The sequence below is a fragment of the Bos indicus x Bos taurus genome, chromosome 8 (assembly GCF_003369695.1).
Source record: "Bos indicus x Bos taurus breed Angus x Brahman F1 hybrid chromosome 8, Bos_hybrid_MaternalHap_v2.0, whole genome shotgun sequence".
Classification (NCBI taxonomy): Eukaryota; Metazoa; Chordata; class Mammalia; order Artiodactyla; family Bovidae; genus Bos; species Bos indicus x Bos taurus.
This window is the reverse complement of record NC_040083.1, coordinates 50,803,770-50,830,322: the sequence shown is the minus strand read 5'-3', so window position 1 is coordinate 50,830,322 and position 26,553 is coordinate 50,803,770. Positions and strand designations below refer to the sequence as shown.

The following is a 26,553-nucleotide window of genomic DNA, read 5'->3' as shown; positions in this document are numbered from 1 at the left end:
AAGGGGGGATGTCATTTTAAAAAGTTGTAATAGCTGTGGTTAACCTAGCACCTTCTGTATGCATGGTGTGTTATATCACATTAAAGTCATGTTACAGGTGGGGAAGAATTAGTTGGTGTTAGAGCTGGAATATTAACTGTGCTTTAAAAAAGCCAGCTTTAGGTGGTCCAGTGATTAGGACTTGGAACATCTGTACTGTGGTTGCCTGGGTTCGATCACTGGTTGAGGAACTAGGATCCCACAAGCCAAAAAAAAAAAAATAATACACCAGCTCTAGTATCACCTTTTCCTTCCAGGAAGCCATACCTATAACTCTCCAACCCCCCTTACCCCTACACCTTTTCCTGCCCAGCCTGGCTTGAAGACCCTTCTCTGTTTTCACAAAATAGTTTGTAACTGCAGTTTTGCATATACTTATGGAATTATAGTTACAGTATACCCTTGCATTTTGGGGACCTGGTATTCTGTGAGTCAGCCAGTCCTTCAGGAACTTAGAGAGTTAATAGGTATAAAGCCCATGACGGGGAGAATCACAGTGCAAGGCTCTTACACCAGAGGGACTCACTCCCTGTGAATGTAGGCCCAGCACTCAAATGGCAAAGTTTTAGGGATACTTGTCTTTGGCAAATATAACAGTTCTTTACTTCTCCTTTTTATATTTCATCCTCTGCCCAACTTATTACTTAACTTGGGAGTTCAGTTTAAACAGCTAGTAGTGTATGTTTATATTTAAGTAGTGTCATAATATCTTTAAATTATAGGTCCTCTGCTGTACCACTTTGAAAATTTGGCGAATGAACTTTCCATAGAATTAAGCTATGAGGATATAAAAAATGTTGTTCTGCAGTATGGATTCCAGTTAGAGGTAAGGATGGAATGAGTATTGTCAAAGTTTAACTTTCAGAGCACTCAAACAGAAATGGTGATATCATGGCAGTTACTGGCTTTACTTCTTAACCTCTTTTGTTTTCTAACCCATGAAGTGAAAATAATACTTCTTAGCTTTTAGAATTATAAGGATTTGGGATAATGTGTATGTAAGTGGAAAGCTGTCATACCTAGTATAATCACCTTTCAATAAGGGTTAGCTGACCACTATCATAATACTGGCCTTTGTAGACACATCGCAGGTAGATGGGATGAGAGGTCAGATGTAAGAGGGATAGTTTACTATATGTACTTTTGTACTGCGTGGTCTTCCCTTATATGATTATAAAGTTTCATGTTACTTCGACTATTTTAGTTTATTTAGAAGCATTTGATTCATTTAAAAAACAACATGTTTGTTCTTAAGAAGCAGTATATTATAGTAGTTTAGAGTTCAGGCTCTGGAATTAAGACTTCTTGAGCGTGAATTCCAGTTTCACCACTTACTGTAGGTGTGACCTATTGTTTGTAATTTGAGATTACTTACAGTGCCAATCTTAGAGGGTATGTATGTGTAATAAATGAATAATACACAGAATATGTTTAAAATAGCATGTTGTCTTCATCATCATTATGATCACTGTTTGCATTTCAGGTGGAAAAAGAATCTGTCTTGTCAACATATACTGTGAATGATCTATCCATGATGAAATACTACTATGAATGTGTTTTGTTTGTGGTCCGTAAACCACAATAACAGTCTCAAGTGATTATCATCAAGAAAAAAGTTTAATAGCAAATGCTGAAATAAACAACTCAGAATCAACTATCATAATGACAGGACACAACCTCAAATCAGTGGTGCCTTCTTATTCCTAACAAAATTTAGAAATAGTGTCTATTTTCTTAATATGTCTATCGCTTTTTCAGAAATATACTATGCCATGCATATTTGTACTACACAAGTAAAAATGGAGGAAATGTCTTCAAGTATACTTTTTCCTTGAAGCCCAGAATTATCTTTCAGTAGAAAAAACTTTATTTCCAGTGTCTTCATGAAGCTGTCCGTTAAGTCTGCCATATGAATAACTTATAGTATTGCAATCCATAAAAATCTCCCTTTTTGTTGTTTTGTATGCATCGTACTTGTTATTTTTTAAGGATCCTTTGTCACTTTCAACATCTGGAATTGGGATTTTGTTTACTTTGAACCTAAGCAATCTATACAGAAAATATTTATCCTTTTTTATCATTCAAATTATTTTATTTTCTAGCTCAGCTGGATTTATAGTTAGCATCAAACATTTCATCTTTACAAAATGCTGAGTTTATAGGATCAAATTAGTCTTTTGGTCACACTAAGTTGAACACTTTGAAAGCATACTCATCATGGATCACTCTGAAATATATGAGATCTCAGCATTCTAAGTGAGGCACACAAGTATTTATTAAAGGTACCGCTAGGAAACTGGGAAAATAAGAATAAAATCTGCCCATTTGAAATATATGATTTCAAACTATAAACAAATAGTTTGTCAGTTAGATGTTTACAATAATGTCTTTACTTTAGATTACCTGAATTACAAAAGCAAGCACTTTTTTTTTCCGTTAAAACAATTATATACTAGTAAAAACTGTCATGATAGTATTAATGTGGAGAAATTTTCATTTTGAAATTTAGGGATAAATAACTGCCCATGGTCTGTGTATTTAATACTGTAAGCAGCAACCATTAGCATAATTTCAGATTAGTATCCATTTTGTTCCCTGATAGCTATAGCTAAAACAGTATATGCTGCTTTAAATTTCTACCTCTAGCAGATCTTTTTTGGAGGGAGTTTTCCTTTGTATTTTTTTAATGTTTATTACCCTGTTTTCCAGTAGCTTGATAAATAGATGACTAATTTAATGTGTTTTAACCTTTTCTTGGAGAAAAGGGAGTAATATTGAATATTTTCATAGATGGTTGTGATGACATTAAGTGACCTCTGTGGCAATTTTAATTAAATAGACTTAATCTCAGTAATGTGCTGGTAACATAAATGTCATGTTTTCATAGGAAAACTTATTTATAAATCTTTACACCTTTATTGTCAGTTAGGTGAGGGGAGTCCTGGTGTGATTTGACATCCTAACCAGTAGGATCTTTTCTGCATACACTACCGGAGCGCCTGGGGCCTTTATGCCCATGATGTGATAAATGATTCCATTAAGTTGATTTGTCAAGTTATAGACACCTGTATGTAATCTACTGAATGTTTCTGAAAAACTATTTCTCTTTTTTTGTGTTCCTGAGTACTTGGCAGATGTTCATTTAGTGGGAATTCTGACCTACCACATGGATGAACTTGAAATTAATGGCAAGGGAAAAAAAAAACGAACTTATTTTCTTTTAAAGAAAGAAACTTAAAAAAGAGCATAAGTATTTCTAAAAAGCCATTGAAAGGAAGCATGCTGTTTGTAATTTAGAAATGCTTTTTATTCACTGATAAGTATTCACTTTTTTACAGCTTGTATCAAAACAAATGATTTTGGTTTTCTCATAAAGGGCAAAACAGGTTGACACCAATGGGTTGGCATTTCTTAAAATTTTTGCTATCAGGTTTTATCCTTTAATAATGTTATTTGTACTTCTAAATTACAGCTTTTAGTTAATTATGAAATCAGTTATTTCATTTGTTTCTTGACTTCTCCTCCATATTATGAATGCTGTTTTTAAAATATACTACACAAATTTGCATCCCTTTTTTCTCTTATAGCTTTTATAGTTAATATATTCTAAACTTGAAAATTGTGGTATCAATCAATAATAGAGGTGTCACTGGAGGATTTAATTTTGTATTATGTGTAGAAATAGCTACTAAAGTGTGTAAGCCTTAAAGTTTAAAACATTTTTCTTAAATAACTATACACAGATTTTTCATTTTTTTCATAAAGTGGGAGGAGATAGGTCATTCTGCTTGCTTTTCTTTTTTTATTTCCATAATCGGAAGCAGTACAGGCTAGGGTATGTTAATCAAGTGAGCAAGATGAGATATGTAAAATATAAAGAGAAGCTGTATAAATCACAGTATAAAATTAAGTTTGGGAATTGTAAAATGTACTGTATTTATATGTAACTCATTCTAAAAGTTGCCACAAAGGCTGAATTGGAAGCTTCATGTCTGCATGAAATTTCCTATATTTTTAATGTGTATGATGGACTTAATTTTTCTTGAATATTAAAATCTGACAATTGCTATGAAACTGTATTTGCTTGCTTGTTTCCATCTAACATGGGATAACCATAGATATGGGAATTTTAATTAATTGAGAACAATACATTTGGACCCTGGGATTAGCCTTTTATATGCTTCTAGAAAGTCAATATGATTAGTTGAACTCTGAGTATGCTAGGCCTTGTACTAATTAAACTTGGTCTTTGGTTTTGTTATATAATCAAACAAGAATTATAAAGGAACCAGTAGAAGAAAATTCCAGCAACAGTCCAGCACTGGACTGGCACTTACTTTTCCTGAATTATTATTTGTGATCTTGGGCAAAGCACTCTGAGTTTGTTTCCTCATCTGTGAAAGAGGATTGATACCACCTAGTTCAGTGGTTTTTATGAGGTCCTCTGTACTGTGAAATATTATTATACAGGCATACCTCCTTTTATTGCACTTTGCAAATAGTGTTTTTTGTTTTTTTTAACAAATTGAAGTTTTGTGACAACCCTTGTGTCTAGCAAGTCTGTCAGCATCACTTTTCCGACAGTATTTACTCACTTCATGTCTTTGTGTCATTTTGATAATTCTTGCAGTAATTCAAATTTTTCATTATTATTGTATTTTGCTGTGGTGATCTGTAAACACTGATTTTAAGGTATGCACGTTTTAAAAGACATTTAATAGATGACAGTACAGTGTAAACATAACATTCATATGCCCTAGGAAACCAAAATATTTGTGACTCACTTTATTGTGATATTAGCTTTATTGCAGTGGTATCTGCAATATCTCTGATGTATGCCTCTATGTGAATATGTGAAAGCACACAGTGGACAAGTAAATGTGATTTCCATATGTGTTGACTGCTGTATACACACAAATCAGTTCCACATGGATGAAAGATTTAAATATGGAAGCAAAAATATAAAACCATACAATGTCTAGAACTTGGAACAGGAAAGGACTTTTTAACAAGTAGTATGTGTAAACCAGAAAACAAAACATTGATAAACTTGACTGTTAAAATTAAGATATCAGGCAGTAAAAATACAAGACATACTGGGAGGAAATATTTATAATATTTACAACAGCTACTACTCATAAGAAAATTGCTTTCCAGAATATAAAAGAAGCTCTTCCAAATCAGTTAGAAAAAAACAACCATATCAGCTTTTTAAAGCTGCAAAGAATTTAACAATCCTTTCACAAAAAGCTACAGATCCAAGTTGGGCCAAGCAGAGGCTGGCTGGGATCAGGCAGAGTGGTCTTGAAGCAGAGGTGATGGTGAAAAGGCCTACGCCTTAAGACAAAAAAGAAGCATAAACTATAAACAATGAAAGAAAAGACTGATAATGTAGACCACATTTACGTTTAGAACTTCTCAACAAGACACCATGCAGAGTAAAGAGCCAGAATTACTGCTCCAGGAATGGCTCATGAACTATGTAAAAAAATGCCCAGTTTCACTGGGGAAATACAAACAGGCCACAATGAGATGTACCACACTGCTCAGGTAGGCCCATACTAAGTTTACTGGTGAGGATGTGCCAAAAAAGGCATCTTAACTTGTACTAGAATAAGCTTGTAAAAAGCACTTTAGGAAGCTAGTCCAGGTGAAGTTAAACATAACGCTGTACTACTCAGGAATTCCATTCTGTAGAGACAGGCGGCTCAGTGGTAAAGAATCCGCCTGCCAATGTAGGAGACGTGGGCGACCTGGGTTCGATCCCTAGTTTAGGAAGATCTCCTGGAGGGGGAAACGGCAACCCACTACAGTATTCTCTCCTGGGAAATCCCATGGACAGAGAACCCTGGCGGGCTACAGTCCATAGGATTGCACAGAGTCAGACATGACTGTGCAACTAAACATGCATACAGAGACATTCTTGCACATGCGCCTTAGAAATTATGAAGAAGCATGCTCATATCAGGGATTCCCCGATGTCTCAAAGAATCTGCCTGCCAATGCAGGAGACTCGGAGACATGGGCTAGATCCCTGGGTCAGAAAGATCCTCTGGAGGAAGAAATGGCAACCCACTCCAGTATTCTTACCCAGAAAATTCCATGGACTAAAGGAGCCTGGCAGGCTGTAGTCTAAGGGATCTAAGAGTTGGACATGACTGAGCACACACACATGTTCAGTTCAGTTTGGTTCAGTCGTGTCCGACTCTTTGTGACCCCATGAATCGCAGCACGCCAGGCCTCCCTGTCCATCACGAACTCCCGGAGTTCATCCAAACTCGTGGCCATCGAGTCGGTGATGCCGTCCAGCCATCTCATCCTCTGTCGTCCCCTTCTCCTCCTGCCCCAAATCCCTCCCAGCATCAGAGTCTTTTCCAATGAGTCAACTCTTCACATGAGGTGGCCAAAGTATTGGAGTTTCAGCTTTAGCATCAGTCCTTCCAAAGAACACCCAGGACTCATCTCCTTCAGAATAGACTGGTTGGATCTCCTTGCAATCCAAGGGACTCTCAAGAGTCTTCTGCAACAACACAGTTCAAAAGTTTCAATTCTTCAGCGCTCAGCTCTCCTCACAGTCCAACTTTCACATCCATACATGACCACAGGAAAAACCATAGCCTTGACTAGATGGACCTTTGTTGGAAAAGTAATGTCTGCTTTTTAATATGCTATCTAGGTTGGTCATAACTTTCCTTCCAAGGAGTAAGCGTCTTTTAATTTCATGGCTGCAATCACCATCTGCAGTGATTTTGGAGCCCCCAAAAATAAAGTCTGACACTGTTTTCCACTGTTTCCCCATCTATTTCCCATGAAGTAATGGGACCAGATGCCATGATCTTCATTTTCTGAATGTTGAGCCCTAAGCCAACTTTTCCACTCTCCTCTTTAACTTTCATCAAGAGGCTTTTAGTTCCTCCTCACTTTCTGCCATAAGGGTGGTATCATCTGCATATCTGAGGTTTTGATATTTCTCCCGGCAATCTTGATTCCAGCTTGTGCTTCTTCCAGTCCAGCGTTTCTCATGATGTACTCTGCATATAGGTTAAATAAACAGGGTGACAATATACAGCCTTGATGAACTCCTTTTCCTATTTGGAACCAGTCTGTTGTTGCATGTCCAGTTCAAACTGTTGCTTCCTGACCTGCATATAGGTTTCTCAAGAGGCAGGTCAGGTGGTCTGGTATTCCCATCTCTTTCAGAATTTTCCACAGTTGACTGTGATCCACACAGTCAAAGGCTTTGGCATAGTTAATAAAGCAGAAATAAGATGTTTTTCTGGAACTCTCTTCCTTTTTCCATGATCCAGCGGATGTTGGCAATTTGATCTCTGGTTCCTCCGCCTTTTCTAAAACCAGCTTGAACATCTGGAAGTTCACGGTTTACATACTGGTGAAGCCTGGCTTGGAGAATTTTGAGCATTACTTTACTAGGTGTGAGATGAGTGCAATTGTGCAGTAGTTTGGGCATTCTTTGGCATTGTCTTTCTTTGGGATTTGAATGAAAACTGACCTTTTCCAATCCTGTGGCCACTGCTGAGTTTTCCATATTTGCTGGCATATTGAGTGCAGCACTTTCACAGCATCATCTTTCAGGATTTGGAATAGCTCCACTGGAATTCCATCACCTCCACTAGCTTTGTTTGTAGTTAACAGTACACTATCTTTAAAAATTTGAAAAAAACTCAAATGCTTATCAACAATGAAATGGATTCATATGGTGGAATACTGTATTTAACATGAATGAAATTACATGCATAAAAATATGAAATAAGGAAAATAAAGCAAATGACCGGATTTTAAAATTGGGTAAAATTTGAGTATTTTATCGAAGAAAACATACAGATAGTAAGCGCGCACTTAAAAAATCCTGAATATCATTAGTCATTAGGGAAATCCAATGCGATAAACTACAATGTAATAAATGAGATATTATGTCCATTCAAAGCTTTACACATAAATGTTCTCAGCAGCCCCAAACTGAAAACAACCTACGTGTCCACCGAAAATGAATGAATAAACAGACTGTGATATATCCATATATATATATAATAAACGGCAAGTTATTCTGCCAGAAAATGAAATTTGCCCTTTGCAACAATATGGATGGATTTAAAGGTTATTCTGCAAAGTGAAATAAGAGAAATAAATACGGTATCATTTTACTTATATGTGGAATCTAAAAAACAAAATAAATGAGCAAATGTAACAGAGAAACAGTCATGCTGCTGCTGCTGCTAAGGCGCTTCAGTCGTGTCCGACTCTGTGCTACCCCAGAGAAGGCAGCCCACCAGGCTCCGCCGTCCCTGGGATTCTCCAGGCAAGAGTACTGGAGTGGGTTGCCATTGCCTTCTCCAACAGTCATAGATAGACAGAACAAACAGCCAGAGGGGAGGGGGACTGGGGATGAGAGAAAACGGGAGGAAATGCAAAGATCAAACAGAAAAGCTACTGTTTACTACCTTACTTATTCTATTTCTATAATAAACAATTGGTTACTCCTAACTTCTCAAAACAGCCTTGATGTGTAGGGGCGTGGGATAATTAATTACTGATCAGGGAACAATTACTTTCCTTGCATACTTTTCTCTAGAAGATCACAGTAGTTTCTCCCTTTAAATCACTTATACATAATTTTCTTCTTTACATTTTTCTTGGTTACTGTTTTTATCAACTATTAAAAATAAGGTTGTTATTCTCTCATGTCCTTTGACAACACACACAGTTTTGCTCTAAGAAAGACTTTGGAATCTCACTTCTGACCACCGCGCAGAGCAAGCAAGGAACGCTGCGTTTCCCACATAATTTAAAAGCCAAACATTTCAAGTTTCAATCGGAAAGCAACACAGCTACTCTGAAACCTCTGAAAGGCCACTGGGCCTTTAATAAGCCCGCCTCGCCCCAGGGCGCGCACTTCCGGCCGCGGGGGCGCTCGGGAGCTCGCTCCGCGAGTCTTCACCAACCACCGGCTCGGCTTGGCTTGCGCGAGTGCGCCCGCGCACATTTGTGCGCAGGTTCGAATCTCCGCCGCCTCGCGGTTGCTCCCTAACGTCCGGCAGCACCTCGGCGGCGGCTGCGGCGGCGGCGGCGAGGGCTGCGCGCGCGAGGTGGGCCGGATCGGCTGCCCCGCCCCCTCCGCCCTTTCCAGCGGCAGCCTTGCCTTGACTCGGTCCTTGGCTTCCCTCGCGCGCTGCGCGCTCCGCCCTCGCCTTCCGCCCCCACAGGTATCCGCATTCGGCCTCCCGCGCCAGGCGGGCTCCGCCCGAGACTTCGGGGCCCATGGCCAAGCGCCGTGCGGCCGAGCCGCTGACGTTCCACGTGCCTTGGAAGCGGCTCCTGCTCTGCGACTTTCCTGAAGAGCCGCCGCCGCCGCCGCTCTGGATCCCGCCGCCGGGGGCCTCTTATCCCGGGCGGCCCCTCGGCTTCCCCGAGCTGCCCCGAAAGCGTAAAATCGACGCGGGGGCTATGACTGAGCCTTCGGTTTCGCCCAGCAAGCGCCGCGACGACGGGGATACCGGCGCCCAGGGCGGCGCGGAGCGTGAGGGCCGCGGCCTGGAGACCGGCGAGTCGCAGCTGCTGCAGCCGCCCGTACGGCCCCGCGGGCCGGGGGTGGAGCCCCGGGGTGTCCGGCCCCCGAGAGGCGGTGGCGACGATGGGGCGGGGCGCGCACAGCCCCAGCGGGGAGACTGGGGGGCCGCACCGCGCCAGGTAGGGGCTGGTGGTGGGCTGGGCGCTCCGACGAGGGGCGGGGGCCGGGGCCGGGGTCGGGGAGAAAGGGTCACCCTTTCCCCGGCACTGCGCGTCCCGGGAAGGAACCTGTCGTCCCCCTCTAAAGTCGTGTTTGTCACGACACTCCCGCTCAAGATGAAAAGCTGGGGTCCTCCCCATAAGAATGTACACTGGCAACCCCCCTTCTACCCCCACCCCACCCCCCCCACCCCGGCAAGCAACACACCAAGGGCCCTAGAGCCGGCCTTGGGCAGCGTCTTGGTTCGTTACGACGGGCAGAGAGCACTAAGCTAAACTAGAGGGAAACAGACCGTTGGGTGAGTTATACACGTGGCCTTGCACCTTCAGCACTTGTGCTGTCCAAGAGGGAAGCAGGGGCATGGGCCATGACAGACGAGAGAGCCTGGTGAAGACGTTGACCGTGAACCGCGATAAGTTAAGCTCCACTACAAAGTTCAGAGAAAGGTGTATTGCGTCTGCCTCGGTCTAACGATGATTGCTTTCTGGAATTCGTGATCGATTTCTTTCTAAAGAGGGTGACCAATGTAGTAGCCAGCAGTTTGACGTCCTTTAAGGGATGGCACAGCTCTTTTGGTTGAGAGGAAGGACCTCTGTATTTCGGGGAAAAGGCATTCTTAACATAGTGTTAAATTCACCCATTCCAGTCCATTTTAGTTCGCTGATTCCTAGAATGGCGACATTCACTCTTGCCATTTCTTGTTTGACCACTTCTAATTGGCCTTGATTCATGGACCTGACATTCCAGGTTCCTATGCAATATTGCTCTTTACAGCATCGGACCTTGCTTCTATCACCAGTCACATTCACAGCTAGGTATTGTTTTTGCTTTGGCTCCAGCCTTTCATTCTTTCTGGAGTTATTTCTCCACTGATCTCCAGTAGCATGGTGGGTACCTACTGACCTGGGGAGTTCCTCTTTCACTATCCTATCATTTTGCCTTTTCATACTGTTCATGGGGTTCTCAAGGCAAGAATACTGAAGTGGTTTGCCATTCCCTTCTCCAGTGGACCACATTCCGTCAGATCTCTCCACCATGGCCCGCCCATCTTGGGTTGCCCCATGGGCATGGCTCAGTTTCATTGAGTTAGACAAGGCTGTGATCCTAGTGTGCTTAGACTGACTAGTTTCCTGTGAGTATGGTTTCAGTGTGTCTGCCCTCTGATGGCCTCTTGCAACACCTACCGTCTTACTTGGGTTTCTCTTACCTTGGGCGTGGGGTGTCTCTTCACAGCAGCTCCGGCAAAGCGCAGCCGCTGCTCCTTACCTTGGACAAGGGGTATCTCCTCACCGCCGCCCTTCCTGACCTTCAACGTGGGATAGCTCCTCTAGGCCCTCCTGTGCCCGCGCAGCCACCGCTCCTTGGATGTGGGAGACGTGAGTCTGAGTGAACTCTGGGAGTTGGTGATGGACAGGAACGCCTGGCATGCTGCAATTCATGGGGTCGCAAAGAGTCAGACACAACTGAGCGACTGAACTGAACTGAATGCAGTGTTAAGTCTGATCCTATGAAAAAGGATCAGAAAATTAATCTGGTTCTTAACATCAGGCATATGTATAAAGATCTTTGGAGAGTTCCACTTCCGTGAGAAATGAGCCTGCCCCATATTGGCACTTAAGATGTCTAGATCTGTTGTCTTAGGTGTGGCAGCCGCTCGAATTATGACATAACACCTGAGGTGTGACTAGTTCAAACTGAAATGTGCTCAAAGTGTAAAATACACACTAGATTTCAAAGATTTCAAAAAATTTTATATTGAATGGACATTGAAATCATTTGAAAATACTGGCTTGAATAAAATATATACTTTTAAAATATGGCCATTCAGTCAGTTCAGTTCAGTCTCTCAGTCGTGTCCGACTCTTTGCGACCCCGTGGACTGCAGCACGCCAGGCCTCTCTGTCCATCACTAACTCCCAGAGTTTACTCAAACTCATGTCCATTGAGTCGGTAATGCCATCCAACCATTTCATCCTCTGTCATCCCCTTCTCTCGCCTTCAGTCTTTCCCAGGATCAGGGTCTTTGCAAATGTCAGTTCTTCGAATCAGGTGACCAAAGTCTTGGAGTTTCAGCTTCAGCATCAGCCCTTCTCATGAATATTCAGGATTGATTTCCTTTAGGATGGACTGGTTGGATCTCCTTGCAGTCCAAGGGACTCTCAATTACGGCCATTAGAGAATTTTAAATAATGTTTGTGACTGGCATTGTGTATTATTGGGCAGCTTTGGTCTCATCTTAGGAATTCAGGCAGTGTTTTGGCACTTAGGGGTTGAACCAGGAGCTTTGCAGGTGGAAGAAGTAAATGAAGAGCTGAGACTTAAGCAAGTTCTCTTCAACCACTACATCATATCATCTGCCCCACATTTCTCCATTGTCCTAAATATCTTATACATCAAATACTTTGCCAATAAAATAGAGTAGTTTCGAAAGATCTTGTTCCATGGTCGTCGGAAATTATCCTTTAGATATAATTATGATGATGAGCATTTCTACCCCAGGTTTTCTTGAAATTAAATTAGACTTTTAAATTCAAACTATTTTTAGATGTTCAAGTCAGCTTAAGACTGAATGATAGCCCTTAGTTTTAAAGTAGAATAAAGAATTACAATTTCCAGTTAAATCATGTCATACCAATGTGCAAAACCTGAAAAAAACCAAAAAGCTAGGATGATAGTCATCCAGACCTATTTGGTATGGAGGTAAGTACTGTATAGTCTGAGAACTTGACTGTTTCTGTTACCCTACCCATACCTAGGCTTTCCTACCAGAGTATACTGACTGCAGTATGCCACAAATTGGTAAAAGGGAAATGAAAATGGCAGGTAGGCAAAGGAATTTTTTAGTAAATTGACAGCAGACATCTGCTTAGAATCTCCTGGATGCAACCTGTATCTTCCACAGCAGTGACTACATCTAGAAGCTTTCTGCTTCCTGGACTCACTATAAGCCTGAAGCAGAGAACAAGCCTGTTTTGAGGGATTTCTTCATAAAGACTAGTCCCCTGTTCTCTTTCCACAGGAACCCTCATGTTCCTTTTTTTGGTCCTTTTCCTTGACCTGCTTCTTTGTGCAAACTTAATTTTCTTCAGCTTTTTTTCCCCACTGCCACCAAAGATGCATGATTTTTGTGTTAAGAGTCTTACAGTCAAGGGAAAATAGGATATAGCAAAAACATGTAGAAGTTAAAAAGCTTTTTCAGTTCCTGCAGCAAATGTCTTCCTTGTTCCTCTTGTTCTCAGAGCTTAAGTCCCTATCTTTATCCTTGGGATTTCATTTAGGGAGAATTTCCTCAAATATGTCCTTTCTATACGAAGGATGAAATCTAGGCAGAATGATGGTACCTGTTTTCTGTCCTAGAATCTCGAGTATTTATTGAGTTGTTTCAGGTATTAACTGGAGAACTAAAAACCAGGTGTTACTTCAATGAGTATTCATGTATTTTCTCATGTTAGAGTCACTTTATGCAGATTTAGTACTCTGTCAGTGCTGACCTTTACTGTTATTAATTGATATTTAAAATAGAAAGCAGAAATGGCATGATTTTAGTTTATAATGATACAGGTTCATCGGCTTCTTGGGATATAATAACTAGCTATATTTGGCAGTTACAGTGCTAGACCGTAATTCGCACAAGAGCGAAGAGTCTTTTTTTATCTGTGATGAAATAGACTTCAGTCAAGATGAGAGTTAATGGGTGTTGGAGTTATCACATAAATGCAGACCTGTCCTGTGGGCAAAGTTTGTGCTCTTAGCTAGTAGGTTATACTGACCTTGTTAAGGGCTCTTTTTTGATTTGTGTTTTATAAGTAGGTAATTTGGAAAATAGATTTTTTCCAAAAGACAGAGAAATAGGTCATTGTTTTTAACCGTTGACTTATTAAAATGAAATTTTTCTTGGCATCGTTTGGGTTATTAAATTTTTATCCCAGCGTTAAGAAATTCCCAAGGGATTCTTAATTCGCTAAGCCTTAGTGTCTAAGGCACTGAATGAACTTACTGAAAAGTCCTGTGCTCTCCATTTAAGTAACTAGCGACACGTGCCTACTGAGCATTGAAATGCGGCTAGTCTGAATAGTGCTATGCTATGCTATGCTATGCTAAGTCACTTCAGTCGTGTCCGACTCTGTGCGACCCCATAGACGGCAGCCTACCAGGCTCCCCTGTCCCTGGGATTCTCCAGGCAAGAACACTGGAGTGGGTTGCCATTTCCTTCTCCAGTGCATGAAAGTGAAAAGTGAAAGTGAAGTCGCTCAGTCGTGTCCGACTCTTAGCGAGCCCATGGATCGCAGCCTAACAGGCTCCTCCGTCCATGGGATTTTCCAGGCAAGAGTACTAGAGTGGGGTGCCATTGCCTTCTCCGCTGAATAGTGCTGGATGTGTAAAATACCTGGCAGATTTTAAACTTTTACTATGACAAGAAAAATGTAAAACATCACATTAATTTTTAAAAATATTGACTGTATCTTGAAATGATGGTGTTTTTGGCTCTACTAGGTCAAGTAAAATTTTAAGATAGATTTCACATGTTTCTTTTACTCTTTTTTTTTTAACTGAAGGTACCAGAAATTTTTAAATTATATATGTGGCTTCTGTTATATTTCTGTTGTATACTGCTGCTATAGCAAGTATGAACCTGAAGTACAGACACGACTTAATATACTAAATATAGATATATTGATACCCGTCGAGGAAAGGTGTTAACCTTCAAAGTGATCACCTTGGAAATCTGTATATAATCAATAAGCAATGCACAACATATTTAGGGGATGCTTTTGAAATTTTGTGCCAATTTTGAAATTCTTTGAAACATCAACTTCATAGTTACTTGGAACAGTTTTATAGCCTTTAAGAATAAGCTGTTGAATTTTTAAAGGACTCGCACTCACTTGGATTTATCAGTTTTGGTTTATTGAGTTAAAAGTCATGTCTTGAACAAAATGGTATGTTTAATAAAATGATCAGTTTCAGATTTTCTTGTTATTTACTATATTTTTATTCTAATATTTTTTAGAAGGTTGTCAAAATATTTTAGCCTATGTAAAATCAACCCATTAAAATTCCAAACCTCAGGGCAGAGGCCAAAAGTAAGTTTTAAGATGTGTCTATGTATTTTTTATATTGTTTTCCTCATTGAAAGGTAAAAAATTCTAAGACCATCTTCAGGCATTATTTTTGGGTTGACAAATAGAAGGAAATTCTGGGAAGAGAAGCTCTTGGAGGAGATTCTTTTAAATTTAAACTACTAGCAAGAAATACTTTCACAAATTCATGAATATGAAAATATGGATTTGAGCCCATGAAGTACTTTGATTAGGCAGAATTAATAGTTTATTTGTTGACGATGCAAAATTAAAGACTGCAAAATCTTATGTGAGTTTGTTTTAAAACAAAAAATGGGTTTCATGAAAAACCTCAACTTTTTCTAGACCATTGATGTGCTTTCATCTCTCTCCTTTTCACTAAAGCTCAGTGAAGAATTTTGGCAGTATAACACCTTCCAGTACTGGAGGAACCCTTTACCACCTATTGATCTGGCAGACATTGAAGATGTAAGCGAAGACAACCTGATAGAAACAGCACTGCAGGGCAAGAATGAAGTGGCTGAGATTGATATGGAGTCTTGACAGAAGGAGCTAAAGAAGTGGGTTTTTCTCAACTTGTGGAGACATCTCTAAGTGAATTTATGTATTCTTAAGGAAAAAAGTTATTTTCCATACTTGATGTGATATCATTCCCAAACCTGAAAAATGAGGAAAAGTTGTTTCAAAGATAAATGCTGCAGTCACTACTGTACCTCCCAATGGGGATTTGTCAAGGATATAGTGCAGTTGTAGGGGAAGTACTTATGTGTGCATTCTTAAGAAAAATGTATGTGTAGGTTCTAAATTTGAAGATATCAGTCTTACAAAAGTAATTTTGACAGTTACAGAAATAGATGGGAAACATTCAGATATTCCTCTTGTTGTACCAAAAAATTAATTTGTGTACATGAAATGAATATTGTTTTATAATAACTTATTAATAAAATACTTTCTAATACACTTCATTGACTCTTTTTTTGTTGAACAAATAGCTGACTTAAACATCTGTGCAAACTTAAAATGGGGTTCTTTCTGAAACCTAGTATAGTTTTAAAAGAGCTTTCTAAATGTAAAGTAGTGAGAATTTCAGTTTGGGTAGCATGTTTGTATAACTTCCAGTAGTTAATATTTGTTAAACTTGACTTTAGGCCATCAGTAATGGATGAAGAACAAAGAGAATTGAGCAGGTGATTCCTTCTCCTCCTTTCCTAGGATAAGAAGAACTTTATATTTCTTTTTATGTTTTTATTGTTATTTCTTGATTTTGAATTGCTTTGAGGACATGGTGTTTATTGCTTATTATCTAGACTTGTTGTCATCAACACTTATACAACTTTCAAAGATTTTGTATGGGCCCCACTCTTGAGAGATTCTCATATAATTGTTCTGAGGTGGGCTTGGGTATAACTATTTTTTTTAAGCACCAATCGTTCTTCCTCCCATTTCTCAAATGTGCAGACTGGTTTGAGAACCAGTAGACTAATAGTAGGTTTTCCTGTTTAAAGGAGATAACTAATGAGCTGAAGCACTGCCTTCTTAATTAGCTTTGTTTTTATTTTGCTCTGTTGATGGCTTTGTTACAACTAAATTGTGTTATGAGTCTTTCATTGTTGAAGAAATTAAGCAATTTATGTTTTCAGTTATATTAGTATCAGTAATTAAGTTAATTAACTTTTGTACTGTATCCAGAGTGTTGGCTTTGTAATTGACTGACTTGTCTTTGTATGTTTTTGTTGTTGTTAATGACACTAGATCCAAAATTTAGGAAGGATGCCATTGAGAAAAAAAGAAATCCTAGTGTGTACTGTGGAGTGTGTACTGTAGCATTTAAATATGGGCTGACATTAGTAAGAATATTCTAGAAGAAAAGACACACGTGTATAGCTAAGTCTTTGGGGTCAGGTATGGTTCAAAGTCTTGTTCTACTGCTTTCTACCTATGTAATATTAATTTGGGCTTCCTTGTTGGCTCAGATGGTAAAGAATCTACCTGCAATGCAGGAGACCTGGGTTTGATCCCTGGTTGGGAAGATCCCCTGGGAGAGGGCATAGCAACTCACTCCAGTATTCTTGCCTAGAGAATCCACATGGACAATTATTTTTCATCTCCAAGCCCCAGATGTGTCAGCTTGTAAAATTAGAATAAATAATATCTATCTTAGACTATATTTATTGTGAAACAATATACTAAATACCTGCATCATCTTGTCTAATTCTCATAATATTCTTAAAGGTACAAAAAAAATATTTGGAATAAATGTGCTTCTTATAGTTGCACTTCATTCCGCTTTAAATTGCTACTAGGAATTTTAAGGAGAAGAGCTGGAATTTGAAGAAATAGCAAAGGAACTGTGGAGTGGAGGGTAGCAGTTAAAGTCAGTGAAAAGGGGAAACTTTCTTCCTGCTTTATAGTTAATCCTGAGGGTAAGGTACCCTTTTATTTTGGGAAGGTGTCCATTTTTTTGCACTGCTCTTCTTAGTGCCTGAACAATGCCTGCCACATAGTAGACAGTTGCATGAACGAATGAGTGTGTGCTCTTATCTGTTGGGAAGGTCATGCTGGCAATTTTAGGCCATTTCCCTTAGAAGTGTATACAAAAGGTTTGTTGTAGAGATCCAATAGACATTGGAAATGTGTTAAGTTAATTATATTTATTATATAATAACTAAGACTATAAGGACTAAGATGTCTCCCAAATGAGCAATAAGAGATGTTTACTTTGACAAAAAATTTCATAGGATGCCACATTGCAGTGTCTGAGTGAAGATGCAGAGTAGCTTGGATATCTTTTTCAAGGATATGTCAAAAAGCATTAAAACCATAAGGTAAAGATTCAGGGAAAATACTTGTTGTTATTATGTTAAAAGTTTTAGTATTTTATGTAGGTGTATATGTATTTTAGTAAAATGTAATAAAATTTATACATATATATTAATACATAAAATATGTATAATATACACATACAAGGTATGTATGTGTGTGTTTACATATAGAGAGATTTGAAATAATTTTGTCCTTTAAAAAAAAAAATTGGTCGCCTCAGGTAACTTGGCAAAATAACCTTGTGGATAAATTGAAATGGAAATTAAAAAGTAGGTTTTTTCTTTTTTTTAAGTTGTATGCCCTTCACTCAGATTCCCTAATGTAGTATCTTACATTATCACAGTATGATTATGAACATGAGGAAATTAACATCAGTATAATTCTATTATACTTTTATGAGGACATGGAAAGAGTGACATCAGACAACTTCTTTAAAGAATGTATGTCAAAAACTTAAAGGGAAGATTCAGATTTCATTGCTGTCTTACTAACATCCCTTTTCTGGCTCAGGATTCAATCCATATTATATGTTTAGTTATATCTCCTTAGTCCTCTTTACACAATTTCTCAAAATGTCTTTGCCTTTCACGACCTTGGTACTTTTTGAAGAGGACTGGTTAGTTATTTCATCAGATGACACTTGATTTCTGTTGATTTGTCTGATATTTCCCATAATTATGCATTTTTGATAAGAACTTCATAGTAGTGTTGGAGGCACTGGATGTCAGTTTGTGTCATCGGTGATTGTAACTTTGATTAGTTGGTTAAGGTGGTGTCTGCCATGTTTCTTGTAAAGTTACAGTTTTCTCCTTTAATTAATAATTCATTTCTGGAAAAGTTTTTTTGAAACTATATAAATTTCTCATTCTGCACACAAGTTTTAGAAGCTTGATGATTCTTGCCTGAAATACTTATTTCTCTGGTATATGTCAAATGTTAATTTTCTGTTTCCATCATCTCTACTATATTTATTGGAATTCTCCTGTAAAGGAGAGCTTTCCTTTCATCCTCATTTCTATAGTCAATTGATTATATCAATATAGACTAACGAGTATATATTTTATCCTATGAGTTATAATCTGTTGCTATCATTATTTACTTACACAAATCCCAGGTTTAATCATTGAGAGTCCCTTCAAGTTGGTTCTTTTGCTCTCCCCCTTTTAAAATGTATTTTGTTATTTATTGTGTGAATACTGATTAATATTGGCAGAACACTTTTGCACTTACAAGGTGAAGGATGGAAATCAGTGCCAGCTGTGGCATCACTATGTTACTTAACAATTTGAGTCTTGTTTTTCTCCTCAGAAAATGGGAACACTAATACTTACCTCAGAGGAACAGAGTTGAGGTGAAATGACATGGTAATTGTGGGGAACCCGTAATTGCCACTAAATACATATTTCTCTTCCTTTACAGTACTTGAAGTGCATGTATTCATTATCTTTCTGGTAGTTAACTATTAGTGATATCAGTACCTAAAGTTGACTGAGGTAAACACTCTACGAAAGGCACTTGTAAAGAATTTCAGCTATTATCTGGAGTCCACAGACCTAAACAATAATATCGTAACAGTTTATATTTGTTGGTTGTATGACCCCATGATAGGCAGAGATGGATCCCAAGATTCCCAGCCCCTGTGGTAACATCCATTTATTTGATCAAACACTAATTTAGGTACTACTGTGACTACTTTGCAGATGTTACTAAGGTCTCAAATCAGTTGATCTTAAGATAGGGAGGTGAACTAGGTGGGCCTGATATAAATCACACAAGCCCTTTAAAAATGAGTAGAGAGGTTAGAGACAGAGGAAGTCAGAGAGCTACAAACTTGGTAGGGGTTCAATAGGAGAGTAATTCTCTGGCTTTGAAGATTGAGGGAGCCCATGTGTAAGAACCTGAGAGCAATCACCAGAGGCTGTGGGTAAGTCCTTGTGGCCACCCAGAAAGAAAATGGGACCTCAGTCCTACAACCTCAAAGATCTAAACTCAGCCAAAAACGTGAATGAACTTGGAAGTGGATTCTTCAAAGAACTTTGAGAAGGAGCATAGCCTGGCTGACATCTTGATTTCAGCTTAATGATACTCTGAACAGAGAACATTACATGTCAAACTGGACTTCTGACATACAAAAGTGAGTTAATTCAGTGGTTCCAGATTTTGGGCACCAGAGACCACTCTCGGAGAGGACAATTTTTCCACGGACCACGGTTGTGTCTGGGGGTGATGGTTTGGGGATGATTAAAGCACATTTATTGTGCAATTTGTTTCTATTATTGCATCAGCTCATCAGGCATTAGATCCCAGATTTTGGGCACCCACCCCTGAGTTAATTGAAGAGGTTTGTTTTTCTAGACTTCTTAGTTTGTGATAATTTTATTAGGCAGCAATAGAAAGCTAATAGAGACCCCATCATTTTTTAGCACTTCCTTATCTTCTCACACAAGACGTCTGCCACAGATGTTTCTCTTGTAAATTCTCTACCCTAGTCCTGAAATTATTTCTCCAAAAATCCCTGACTTCTTTATTAGAGAAAGGTATTTAGAAATGAAGAACTCAGTGCAAGATATACTCGTTGGTATTGGGTATCGTTGCTTTCTAGGTCCTCTCAGCTGACAGAACAATAAAATATATTTGTGTACACAACTATGTATTTCTATATCTGAATATTGTGTCTATATCTGTATAAATATTTTTTATTTTTGGCTGTACAGCTTGCACGATCCTAGTTCCCTGACCAGGGATTGAACCCTGCAATGCTAGCACCGAGTCCTAAACCACTGAACCATCAAGGAATCCTGTACATCTTTTTTTAATGGATTTTAAAAATATTTAAAAACGCATGAATTCGTATGGCACCTCCCAGGTTTCACTAGTGATAAAGAATCCACCTGCCAGTGTGCAAGAGGTATTAGAGATGAGGGTTCGATCCCTGAGTTGGTAAGATCCCTGTCTGGAGGAAATGGTACCCCACTTCAGTATTCTTGCTTGGAAAATTCCACAGACAGAGGAGCCTGGTGGACTACAGTCCATGTAGTCACAAAGAATCAGATAGGACTGAGCATCTGAGCACATGAGTTCATATTGATGCAATATGGCAGGGTTCATTTTTATCTTCCCCTTTTTCCTTATTTGTTAACTCTTCTCCAATTGTGAGAAAACTGGGCTGTTTATCCAGAGTATAATTATTTACTCAATTCTTGCCTCAAATTTATATATATAACATAATCTAAATTGTTAACCCATACTTCTGTAAAAAGCAGGGAGGCTAATTAGATTAAAATACACTTCTTTTTGTCTTTGGTCTTTGGATATTCAATTAAAATACTGTTTTCCAAAGTTACTTCAGTAGGTTCTTATTTCCCATCCCTCTCTTCAAAAGTGAGAGTTATGTTATTTGTTTGTAATATAGTTGGGTTCAATTGTTTCTGTTTTGACTTTACATCTTTGTTCTTTTAATTTTATAAGTTTGTAAAACATCTACATAGTTCTACAAGTCAGAACTATATAAAAATGTATAATCAGAGAAGTCGTTCCCACTACATCTTTTACCCTACTCTCATTCCCTTGTTTTTCCTACTTTATTCTCACCCCTGAAAGTGAAACTCTCATTAATCTCTGATTTGTTCTGTTGTTTTTATTTGTGCACTAATGGGCAGGTAGACATGGAATTTCTTTTCTATATATAATATATATATATATATAATTCATACAAATTTATTATGAAACTATGATTCTAATAAATGAGTAATGGGTTAAACTGCAGAAAAAATAGTTTACAAAAAAAATGAACATGAGCAAAATATTTTGGTTGAGATCTGTCTGCATCTGTCTAGATGGTTGTCCCTCAGGTAACTGCATCAGTATTTATTCACCAGTCCTCTATCGAACTGTAGAATTGTTTCCAATCTTTTCTGTTACAGATAGTGCCACAATGAATTACTTTGTGCATCAAAAAAAAAAATAATAAAATTCTAATAGATTGTGGTCCTAAATTTAAGATACTACTTTCCAATATAAATTGGAAAAAGTTGCAGATAATGCTTTAGTTTTACTAACACCTTTTAAAAATTTTTTTATTTATTTTAGTTGGAGGCTAATTACTTTACAATATTGTAGTGGGTTTTGTCATACATTGATATGAATCAGCCATGGGTTTACATGTGTTCCCCATCTTGAACTCCCCCTCCCACCTCCTTCCCCATCCCATCCCTCTGGGTCATCCCAGTGTACCAAACATGAGCACCCTGTTTCATGCATCGAACCTGGACTGGCGATCTGTTTCACATATGGTAATATACATGTTTCAGTGCTATTCTCTCAGATCATCCCACCCTCGCCTTCTCCCACAGAGTCCAAAAGACTGTTCTATACCTCTGTGTCTCTTTTTCTGTCTCACATATAGGGTTATCGTTACCATTTTTCTAGATTCCATATATATCTAACACCTTTCTTAAAAGCAATTTGATGATTTGCCTTACTATAATTTGAACAGGTCATTCTATATAGGAAAATTATCCTAAAAATAATCAGAAAATTAAATGTGCACTTATATATCACAGTATTATTTATAATAGTAGAATATTATAAATAAATAATAGCTTTGAAGTGAATGGGTGGATAATTTAAGTATCTATAACAGAATGAAACCATAATGTTATTAAGAATTTTAATGATATAGAAAAATGCTTAAAAATGTGTGAGAATAGGGACTTCCCTGGTGGTCCTGTGATTAAGACTCTGTGCCCCCAATTTGGAGTGCCTGGGTTCAATCCCTGGTCAGGGAACTAGATCTCACATCTGTTGTGCCACACTTAAGACTTGGGACAGCCAAATATTTTTAAAAATAAGTGAGCATAAAATTAGGTCTTTAAGGGCTGATCAAGGTGCAATAAACTCAGTACATTCTTTCTCTTTCCCACTAATTACAACTAAAAACTTCAGCAAAAATAGATCTGTGGTCTCTGAAAACTAAATGAAAACTACTGGATTGGAAACAGAAGTCAAATTTGGCAAAGCAACTCATACAATGTTAAGTTTTCTGGTTTTATTTCTTACCCTTTTCCCCAGCTTTGAATAAAGAGTAAACACTCAGCAGAACTACTGTGGCAGCGTGGGCAGTCCAAATTTTGAGAGAAGCTTCATTTTTGGGGTAGAAGACCAAGAAAGAAAGCTGCTTTGAGTAGAAGAAAGAATTCTGGAGATAAGAGAGCTGGTAAGTACATAATTCTGTAATTGTGTATATAAACTGGCACTAGTCCTTGGCTCATCCCTGAGGTAGGGGTCCCCAGCCTCTGGGATCTAATGTCTGATGATCTGAGGTGGTGCTTGTAATAATTACAGAAATAAAGTGCACAATAAATGTAATGTTCTTGAATCATCCCCAAACCACCTCCCCTGTCCCCACTACCCCTGATCCGTGGAAAATTGTCTTCCATGAAACCGGTTCCTGGTGCCAAAAATGCTGGGGACCACTGCCCTAAGGTACACATTCGTGGGGCAGATTAAAAGCTATATAGCAAAGACATTGAGAACTAAACCACAGTAGGAACTTGTGCCCAGTTTCTTCACTGGTATCTGAGTGATGCATGCATGGGGCAGGCCCTTAGCAACATAGCCATGACTTTGACAACTAAACTGACTTTAGAACCATACCCACAAAAGAGACAGAATTTATGGTCTGAACCTAACTGGGCTGAGTGCCTGCTTTTAAAAAAATCAACATCCTTTAGTGGATTTTAAAAGGACCCATAATCTCACGATGTAATATTTGGGACAAAATCCAAAGTACTTAACATGCAAACAGTCAGGAAAATGTAATCAATTTACAAGGGAATAATAATCAACAGATGCCAAGTCTATGGTAAGACACATGTTAAAATTATAAAAGTTGTTTTTGTATTGAAATACAGTTGATTTACAATCAAGGTATATTAGTTTCAGCATAGTGATTCTGTGTTTTAATAGATTATACTCCATTAAAAGTTATTACAGGATACTGACTATAATTCCTTGTGTTATACAATATATCCGTGTTACTTATCTATTTTATACATATAGTTTGCATCTTTTAATTGCATACCCTTAATTTGTCCTTCCCCTCTTCCTTTTCCCCTCTAGTAACCATTAATTTATTTTCAATATCTGTGAGTCTGTTTCTGTTTTGAGATGTGTGTGTGTGTATATCTTGTATCATTGTATTATTTTTTAGATTCCACATATAAGTGATCATCTAAGTCTTTCTCTTTGTCTGATTTATTTCACTAAGCATGATATTCTCTAGGTTCATCCGCATTGCTGCAAATAGCAAAATTCCATCCTTTTTATCCTGGAATAATATTCCATTGCATGTATATATGGCATCTTCTTTATTCATTCATCTATTGATGGACACTTAGGCTGCTTCCCTATCTTGACCATTGTAAGTAGTGATGGCTATGAACGCTGGTGTGCAAGTATATTTTTGACTTAGTATTATTGTTTTATATATTCCCAGGAGTGGAATTGCTTGATCATATGGTTCAGTTCAGTTCAGTCTCTCAGTCGTGTCCAACTCTTTGTGACCCCATGGACTGCAGCATGCCAGGCCTCCCTGTCCATCACCAACTCCTGGAGCTTACCCAAACTCATGTCCATCAAGTCGGTGATGCCATTCAACCATCTTATCCTCCACTGTCCCTTTCTCTTCCTGCCTTCAATCTTTCCCAGCATCAGGGTCTTTTTCAATGAGTCAGTTCTTTGCATCAGGTGGCCAAAGTACTAGAGCTTCAGCTTTAGCATCAGTCCTTCCAATGAAGATTCTGGACTGATTTCCTTTAGGATTGACTGGTTTTATCTGCTTGCAGTCCAAGGGACTCTCAAGAGTCTTCTCCAACACCACAATTCAAAAGCATCAATTCTTCGGTGCTCAGCTTTCTTTATGGTCCAACTCTCATATCCAAACATGACTACTGGAAAAACCATAGCTTTGACTATACGGACTTTTGTTGGCAAAGTAATGTTTCTTCTTTTTAATATGCTGTTTAGGTTTGTCATAGCTTTTAATCCAAGGAGCAAGTGTCTTAATTTCATGGCTGCAGTCACCCTCTGCAGTGACTTTTAATTTTATGGCTGCAGTCACCATCTGCAGTGATTTTGGAGCCCAGGAAAATAAAGTCATATAGTAGTTCAATTTTTTAAATTTTGGGGGGAACTTTTGTATGCTGTAATTTTTTGAGGAATCTCTAGAAGTCATGTAATTCTATTTTTTAATTTTTTTGAGGAACCTCTATACTGTTTTCCATCAGAGAAGGCAGTGGCACCCCACTCCAGTACTCTTGCCTGGAAAATCCCATAGACGGAGGAGCCTGGTAGGCCGCAGTCCATGGGGTCGCTAAGAGTCAGACACGACTGAGCGACTTCACTTTCACTTTTCACTTTCATGCACTGGAGAAGGAAATGGCAACCCACTCCAGTGTTCTTGCCTGGAGAATCCCAGGGACGGGGGAGCCTGGTGGGCTGCCGTCTATGGGGTCGCACAGAGTCGGACACAACTGAAGTGACTTAGCAGCAGTAGTATACTGTTTTACATAGTGCTTGCACAAATTTACATTCCCACTAACAGTAGCTCAGGGTTCCCTTTTCTCCACATCCTCTCCAATATTTATTATTTGTAGACTTTTTAAATTCATAAGGTAAATTTATTTTTATTAATTTTTATTGGAGTATAATTGCTTTACAATGTTAGTTTCTGCTGTACAGTGAAGTGAATCAGTGATATGTATACATATATCCTTTCTTTTTTGGATTTCCTTCCCATTTAGGTTACCACAGAGAACTGAGTAGAGTCCTCTGTGCTATATATTGATAGTAGATTCTCATTAGTTATCTATTTTATACATAACAGTGTGTGTATATATATATCAATCATGATCTCCCAGTTCATCTCACTCCTCTTCCCCCTCTGATATCCATATATCTGTTCTCAACATCTGCATGTCTGTAGACTTTTTGGTGATAGCCATTCTGACACATGTGAAGTGAAATCTCACTGAGAATTTGATTTGCATTTCCCTGATGATTAGCAATATTGAGAAACTTCTCAAGTGCCTGTTGGCCATCTGTATATTTTCTTCAGGAAAATGTCTATGCAGGTTTAGGTATTCTGCCTATTTTTTTTTTTTTAAATATTGAGTTGGTGATCTGTTTACATATTTTGGATATTAACCACTTGCTGGTCATATCATTTGCAATTATTTTCTTCCAGTCAGTAGGTTGTCTTTTCATTTTGTTAATGGTTTCCTTTGCTCTGCAAAAACTTTTAACTTTAACTGGTTCCACTTGTTTAATTTTGCTTTTTTTCCTTTTGCTATAGGAGGCAAGTCTAAAAAATATTGCTATGATTTATGCCTCTTGAAAAACCTGTATGCAGGTCAGGAAGCAACAGTTAGAACTGGACATGGAACAACAGACTGGTTCCAAATAGGAAAAGGAGTACATCAAGGCTGTATATTGTCACCCTGCTTATTTAACTTATATGCAGAGTACACCATGAGAAACCCTGGGCTGGAAGAAGCACAAGCTGGAATCAAGATTGCTGGGAGAAATATCAATAACCTCAGATATGCAGATGACACCACCCTTATGACAGAAAGTGAAGAAGAACTAAAGAGCCTCTTGATGAAAGTGAAAGAGAAGAGTGAAAAAGTTGGCTTAAAGCTCAACATTCAGAAAACTAAGATCTTGGCGTCCAGTCCCATCACTTCATGGCAAATAGATGGGGAAACAGTGGAAACAGTGGCTGGCTTTATTTTTGGGGGGCTCCAAAATAACTTCAGATGGTGATTGCAGCCATGAAATTAAAAGACGCTTACTCCTTGGAAGGAA

The 26,553-nt window shown here is 38.6% G+C and overlaps 2 protein-coding genes across 2 annotated transcripts in view; both read left to right on the top strand.

The window, feature by feature from the left end:
• Positions 1–4,118, top strand: part of CARNMT1 (carnosine N-methyltransferase 1) — a 42,308-nt gene extending 38,190 nt beyond the window's left edge. Inside the window, exons 7-8 of the mRNA XM_027549480.1 lie at positions 762–865; positions 1,523–4,118. Of these exons, the coding sequence (XP_027405281.1) occupies positions 762–865; positions 1,523–1,624 (206 nt within the window). The 3' untranslated portion in view covers positions 1,625–4,118. The remainder of the gene's footprint in view (positions 1–761; positions 866–1,522) is intronic.
• A 3,549-nt stretch (positions 4,119–7,667) lies between these two features.
• Positions 7,668–15,825, top strand: C8H9orf40 (chromosome 8 C9orf40 homolog). The gene is made up of 2 exons (XM_027549479.1): positions 7,668–9,744; positions 15,250–15,825. Exons 1-2 carry the CDS (start codon positions 9,316–9,318, stop codon positions 15,406–15,408), a joined length of 588 nt encoding a protein of 195 aa, XP_027405280.1. The 5' UTR covers positions 7,668–9,315; the 3' UTR covers positions 15,409–15,825.
• Positions 15,826–26,553: the final 10,728 nt, after the last annotated feature.

Coding starts and splice junctions, on each gene's coding strand:
- C8H9orf40 (XM_027549479.1), top strand. CDS start 9,316: ATGGCCAAGCGCCGTGCGGCCGAGCCGCTGACGTTCCACGTGCCTTGG. Junction 9,745..15,249: donor GGGGGGCCGCACCGCGCCAG/GTAGGGGCTGGT, acceptor TTTTCACTAAAG/CTCAGTGAAGAATTTTGGCA.